The sequence below is a fragment of the Triticum aestivum genome, chromosome 1A (genome assembly GCF_018294505.1).
Source record: "Triticum aestivum cultivar Chinese Spring chromosome 1A, IWGSC CS RefSeq v2.1, whole genome shotgun sequence".
NCBI classification, from domain to species: domain Eukaryota; kingdom Viridiplantae; phylum Streptophyta; class Magnoliopsida; order Poales; family Poaceae; genus Triticum; species Triticum aestivum.
The window spans coordinates 509,481,847-509,489,099 of record NC_057794.1 but is presented as its reverse complement, the minus strand read 5'-3'; the positions used below and the strand labels follow the sequence as shown (position 1 = coordinate 509,489,099).

The following is a 7,253-nucleotide window of genomic DNA, read 5'->3' as shown; positions in this document are numbered from 1 at the left end:
GCGCACTAGGGTTTTTCAGGCCGATCATGGCGATGTAGGGTTGAAAATTGGGTCGATCTGCTCACTAGGGTTGGTTGTGTGCGTCCCCAGGGTTCGTAGGGGAACTAGTTTCCATGAGCTTGTCTAGGGTTTCTTGATACTGAATGTGCCCATGTTGATCTGCTGTTAATTTGCATGTGCCCAGGTTGTCTGCTTATGTTGTGCCCATGTGCACACATCCTAAAATAGAATGTACTAGGTGCTCACTTTGTGCCAAATATGCCAAGTTGTACTACCTGAAGATCCCTGGGCCCCTTCCAAATGGTTAACTTAACTGAAATTTGCACTGTTAAGTTAACTGAATTTTGCTTAAGTTAACTGAATTTTGCTTAAGTTAACTGAATTTTCATGTCAAATAAGAGAATCATTGATTTCAATTAAGTAAACAAGCCACTGATTTCATGTCAAATAATAGAATTTTCAGTTAAGTAAACAGAACACTGAACATAGCCACTGATTTCATTTCAAGCCACTGATTCCAGTTTGGAATGTTTACAACACTGAACATAGATAATAGGTAGCCACTGATTTCATATAATCAGTACAAGTAGCAACTGATAACAAATAGTTTCACCTCTAACATCACTAGTGCTACACAAAACCTCTTATCACTAGTGCTACAACACCATACAACAGTGCAGAGCAGCAGACCAAACAGGCTAACCAAATTTCCCTCCTATCCCTAGTTCTGATCTCCTTCTTGTGCTTCATGATCATGGCCTTCCTTTCTTCCTTCAGCCTCATAATTTCAGCATCCTTGTCAAACACAAATTTCTGAAGAGCCACATTCTCTTCAGCAAGTTTGCCAATCACCTGCCTAGGTCTCCCCTGCCATTCTTTGTCCACCCACTTCAGATAAGCACATGTATCATAACCCTGCAAAACACACCAATTTGTTCAGTACAACAATGGTCAGATCAACATATAACAATGGTCAGATAAACAACACACTTTTTTAAACAAAAGTTGGGCACTTGACTAACCTCACGAGGACAAACAAGAAATCTACGACCATAGTCATATCCATCAGAGCAAACTCTTCTCGCAGGGTTCAGTAAGTGGCAACAATGGTCACTTTTATCACTGCCATTGAAAGCAGCATCAGGAGAGGATAGAGGTATACTCCAGTCAAATTCAGGTAGGTTTTCAGTCCCCTACCATGGCCATCAAATCAAATGTTAGCATCAGAAAGCTCGCACTCATCAGGAAAGCCCAAATTCATGGGCATTCGAACCAAATCGGCGAGGGGAAGGGGGACACGCACCTTGCAGAAATCGACATCCATGTAGCGCACCTCTCCGGTGATTTTCGCCCAAGGCTCGCCGTCCTTCGTCATGTCGGCACCGGCGAGGTCACATCCATTGAGCGGGAGAGGGTGGCTTGAGGATGACGACGCCCCTGCTCCACGGCGTCCTGCCTGCTGCTTCCCGCTCATCTCGACAGGGCGACCGAGACGGCTGCCGACGGAGAGGGCGGCGGAGACGGCTGGCGTCGGAGGGGAAGGCAGAGACGGCTGGCGGCGGACAAGGGCGACGGCAAAGAGGAGGGCGACGGCTAGGGATTTATGAATGGGGAATCGATGCAGAGAGAGAGGGCGGGGGGCTTTTTGTAAAATACACAGAATGCGAGGGGGCTTTTGTAAAATTAAAGGCGCAGGCCAAAATCCAGCGTGGCATGCCAAATGTCGCATCCACAGTTGTTTTGTATGAATTTGTTACAGCAGACAAGTTGGAGGGCTAGTTTTGTGGGGTTTTTTAGTTTTTGTATGAAACTGTTCCCACCCCTACAAGTTTATGTATGAATAGTGGTATTAACTCGATAAACAATGCATTTTTGATTTATATTTTTACATGTCTACGCCCTCACTCTCTCCACTCACTCGGTCTCCCCCTCAATCCCCTCGCGCCGGTCCTCCCCCACCGGCCGCCCCTCACTCTCTGCTGGCATCATTTGTTCTTTTTCACTCATTTACATATTTGTTTAGAGAGCTAAATGACTGTGAAATTGAAAGTCACTACAAAATGAACTCTGAAAATGTTGAAACTTGGCATGGTATCATCATTTCACCCACATAGCATGTGCAAAAGAGTAAAGAGGGTTACGGCAAAAACTAGATGCACTTCGTGTACAAACTGGACAATCTCTTTCGGAGTATCAGAGTTTTGAAAATCACTATAAAATGAGCTATATAAAAAACTACTCAAAAATAAATAGAAGAAAATAAATAAAGCAGAAAAGAAAAACAATAAACAAATAGAACAAAATAAATAAAGCAGAAAAGAAAAACTATATAAAAAAACTACTCAGAAAAAATAGAAAAAAATAAAGAAAGCAGAAAAAACCATATAAAAATTGTTGGGGCGCTATCCAGTGGGCCTACTAGGCCTTGGTCATGTAAATTCAGGCCACAAGGCCCAACAGGCTCACAGGATAGCGCGCCATAGTTAGGCCCAGAAGCCTGGTTTATAGAGGAGTTTGATAGAGCAGCCGCGGCTGGGTTTATAAATCAGTGCGGCTGCCCTTCGCCCGACGAGGTGGGACTAAACTTTGCGCACCGCAGCGCACCCTTTAGTACCGGTTCGTGACTCCAACCGGTACTAAAGGCCACCCTTTAGTACTGGTTGGAGCCACAAACCGGTACTAAAGCGGGCCGCTTCCCGCCGCTTGACCTGGTCAAAATTGGCCTTTAATACCGGTTGGTGGCTCCAACCGGTACTAAAGACCCCTCCTATATATAGAGCACTTATAAAAAATTCAGTTTCATCTCCCATCTCTAACCTATCTCCCGTCCCGCGCGCGCCGTCGCCCTCGCCGCCCCCGCCGCTCGCCGCCGCCCCCGCAGCCCCTTGTCGTTGCCGTCTCGCGCCGCCCCCGCCGCTCGCCATCGCCCTCGCCGCCCCCGCGGCTCCCCTCGTCCTCGTCATTGTCGTCTCGCCTCCGCCGCCCGTACGCCGCCGCCCTCATACACACACAAACACATACACGCACGTGCGCGCCCACACACACACACACACATTTTTTTACTTATTTTCCGTTTTCTATTTTTAGATTAATGCATGTTAAATTGTTAATTAGATGATCGAATTAGATGAATTACCTAGATAAGAATGCTAAAATGTTAATGTTAGATGAATTAGATAAAAAAGTTAAATATTAATATCAATTGTTAGATGAATTAGCTAGATATTAACTAGGTGTATGAGATTATTTGAACTAGTTGAATTAATATAACTAGTTTATTTTTAGTAAATGCTTAGTTGAACTAGCTAGTTGAATCAGAATTAGTTTATTTTTAGTAAGAAAATTTAGGTATATGAGATTTGATGATCTAATTAAAATATTACTATATATAGCTACTTTATATATTTTAGTAAGAAAAATAATAGAACTAGTTTATTTTTAGTAAATTCTTAGTTGAATTAGTTGAATTAATAGAACTAGTTTATTTTTAGTAAGAAAATTTAGGTATCTGAGATTTGATGATCTAATTAAAATATTACTAGTAAGTGTTTAATGTTTATATGTTAGATATATATATATATATATATATATATATATATAATTTACTTATATGAGATTTGATCATCTAATTAAAATTTTACAATATAGAATTAGGTACTTTATTTTTAGTAAGAAAATTAATAGAACTAGTTTAGTTGAATTAGTTGAATTAATTAGTTGAATTAGTTGAGTTACTTTATTTAGGTATATTTTTATTAAGTGCTTAGTTGAATTAGTTGAACTAGTTGAATTAATAGAACTATTTAAATTAACAGAACTAATAAGTATCTAATGTTTCATTTATGAACATAGGAATGTCCTCTGACGACGAACACGGTTTCATTATGTGCGAATATTGCGAAGACCAGCGCGGCCTGTGCGACAGAAATTTTCTACTTGATGATAGGTGCTTCAGCATCAAGCTGGATGAGAACTTCGAAATGGATACAGTAAGTCATAACGACAATTTTTTTCGTAATTAAGCATGACTTATGCTTCATTTGCTTCAACTTATAATTTTAATTTTTCACTATTCTACCAGCGTATCCCCTGCCATGCAAGAATTTTAGTCTTGGATAAGATAAGTTTCAGTCCTAACAAAACTATGGAGATAAAAAAGTTTACTTGAAGACCGAGCATGGTTATACATTCAACGTCAAATTATACAATGCAGACACATACACCTATTTTGAATGCAAAACTTGGCAAGCACTATGCAAGGCTTATGCATTTGAGCCTGATATGGTTATCACCTTTGATATTCGTCCGGAAGATGATATTGAAGGTAATAGAGACATCTGGGTCGATGTGCAGACGCCTCCAGTTCTACCATTATATGAGTTTCTCAACCATATTTATGTCTTCGATATTGTTTATTCAAAAATAATTGACAAGTAATTTTTATTGACAGCTTATTTCCATTCAAGCAAACATGTCCGGCGCTTGGTAGACAGGACCGTCCACTGTCCCGGGGCTGAACTAAACTGCGAGGGGACAAGACATTATGTTTCATTGCTTGAGGATCTTGATGCTGTCAAGAGAAATTATTTTCCTGAATTTGAAAATCTTAGTACTCAAAACGTGCGACCAATAGTGATCGTATTGAACTATGGTCACATCTATTTAGGAAAGATGGTATGATTTTTACCATTTATCCTCAGTGCATCTTTTGCATACATTATTTTTCAAGCTATACTTTCATTGCTAAGTATATTACTATACGATGTTCTTGAACAAGGACTACCGATGACAGTTGTGCCTCAGTGAATCGAGACTAAAGGTCGCATGTCAATGGTTAGCTTACGGCCAAGACATCCTACATTGCACATGAGTGCATTTAGGATTTCTAAAAGTGAGGAATGCTTAATATTGAAAGATTGGAGCAAAATTGTTAACGATCGCAGAGAAGTACTAGGGGGCAGCAATCAGAAGCGCAACCCATGATTAGGAGACATGTTCATCTGCATGCTCCAATATGATGAATCAGGAGAGCTATACATGTTCTATACTATTTTACCTGAGAGAGAGCAGCAGGAGTGATTAGCTAGTTCATGCTCTTAGTACTTGCCCTCTCATGTCTGTGTTCTTCGTCCTGAACTTAATCTCAAAGAGTGATTTGCTTTTGTGGTGTTATGAACGCTTATAATGTCATGACCATGTTGAACTCGATGATATCTTTGCTTCTGGTACAAGTGAATGTTTCTTCTTTAAGCTAGTGTTGGTGGTGATTAGATAGCGGTAATGACTATGATGATTAAATAGTGGTAATGACGACTATGATGATTTTTAGCTAGCTAGTATATACTTTTGTTGGTGATGATATGATGCAAGAGTTTTTATATTAATATGATGATGATGATGAGTTATTATATCATTTATGAAAGAAACCGCAGATTAGTTTCAACTGGATGGATCCTAGCTAAGTGATCAAGTATATGCCATATCCAGTCGAAACTAATCTGCGGTACTTTCACCTAATGATTTAACAACTCATTATAATGTAAAAAAATCACTAAACTAAATTGAAAACACAAAATTAAAAGAAAAATAAAAAATAAAACAAAAACACCCCAAACATTTAGTACCGGTTGGTGCTACCAACCGATACTAATGACTACCCGCACCCGGGGCCAGGCTCGTGCCACGTGGTGGCACTTTAGTGCCGGTTCGTGCCCAACCTGTACTAAGGGGGGGGGCTTTAGTCCCCACTCTTTAGTGCCGGTTGTAGAACTGACACTAAAGGCCCTTACGAACCGGCGCTAAAGCCCGGTTCTGCACTAGTGATATTATTCTTATTTTTTATATCATATCATTTAGTTATGTACAAATACACAATTTGATAATGATATGATATAGCAGCTTTTAGATGTTGGTAAGAACAAGATCTCCATGCATATGCTATAAATTAACAGTACATAGCAATAAAACAAAGCTAGTGACTATGTGGCCCCATTGTCATTGATTGTAGAATGGTTCCACATGCACCAAGGTCTTCATTGCTTCCTCTCCCTAATGTTCTCTAAAGAGTGGACTACAGTCTATATATAGCGCAAAGCTGAAACACATTGTCCAACAATTCTTGGTCTTTACTGAGTAAGCCGTGAAGAGGAAGAAAGAGAGACCTTAAGAGCGCTAGGAATGGGAACATGGAAAAAAAACCAAACTTATTTGCTTTCACCCATGCCAGAGGTGAAAATATTATGTTTGGTATTTTTCTGATGCCTCCCATTCCTATGGTTCTTAAGCACTCCTTCCTCTTCATTTTGGAACGCGAACTAGCTTAGCATAGAATATGGATATATGTGCATACACCTTAGATAATTTGAGATACAGAAGGCAAGTCAGGAAGAGGAAAAATAGAGGGCCTTAGAGTAGTGGAAATGGGGACATGGAGGAAAGCCTAACTTGCTGTATTTTCACCTCTAGTGTTGGAGGTGAGAATTCAACTTGGTGTTTCTTGATGCCTCCCTTCCTATTATTCTAAAGCACTCCTTCCTCTTCCTTTGCTGTCTTGCTTTGGTTGCTTTAGTTTAGAAACCAAATACATGTGTGCACATATTCAATCTGAGATCTGAAAAGCCAGCTAAGAAGAGGGAGAAAGATAGGTCCTTAGAGCATTGGGAATGATAACATAGGGGAAAGCCTAACTTATTGGTTCTTCACCTCATGTGTTGAGGTGGAAATCCAGTTTGGTATTTCCTCATGCCTCTCATCCCTTTTGTTCTTAAGCGCTCCTTCCTCTTTCTTTTTGCTTGCCGTTTGGGGCACCTACGTGCCAAGGCTCCATGCCTTTTCACCACTTGATTGCCTTATTATTAGTGTTGTTATAATGGTATACGGGTTAATCCACCATAAATTGTTGATTTGGAAACAATTATGAAGCTAATCATAAATGGCTGCCAATAACCATGGCCTAACACCCCATGCATGGTAATGTTTCATTAGCAATCAATAAAATACCATGCATGTCATCATTCCTTGTTGAGAGGAGAAAACTAGAAATTAAAGGCCTCATTACTAAACATCCATATTCTTGGGTATATGGACATTTGTTCCACATGTGTATGGTTTGAGATATGTAGAACGGTTGACTGGATGCGTATTTTTCTTTACGTAACCATACTTTATTTAGGTATATACTTTAACCGGATACCTACAAGATTTGAGGTATGTAGCATAGTTGACTGGATGCGTACAACCTATTTTACGTAGCG

General features: G+C 40.0%; 1 protein-coding gene across 1 annotated transcript; it reads right to left on the bottom strand.

Moving 5' to 3' along the window:
* Positions 1-497: 497 nt before the first annotated feature.
* Positions 498-1,474, bottom strand: LOC123039466 (uncharacterized). Its single transcript, XM_044462640.1, has 3 exons — positions 1,304-1,474; positions 1,023-1,193; positions 498-915 (listed from the first exon to the last, which is right to left on the bottom strand). The coding sequence occupies exons 1-3, from the start codon at positions 1,472-1,474 to the stop codon at positions 631-633; spliced, it is 627 nt and encodes a 208-aa protein (XP_044318575.1). The 3' UTR covers positions 498-630.
* Positions 1,475-7,253: the final 5,779 nt, after the last annotated feature.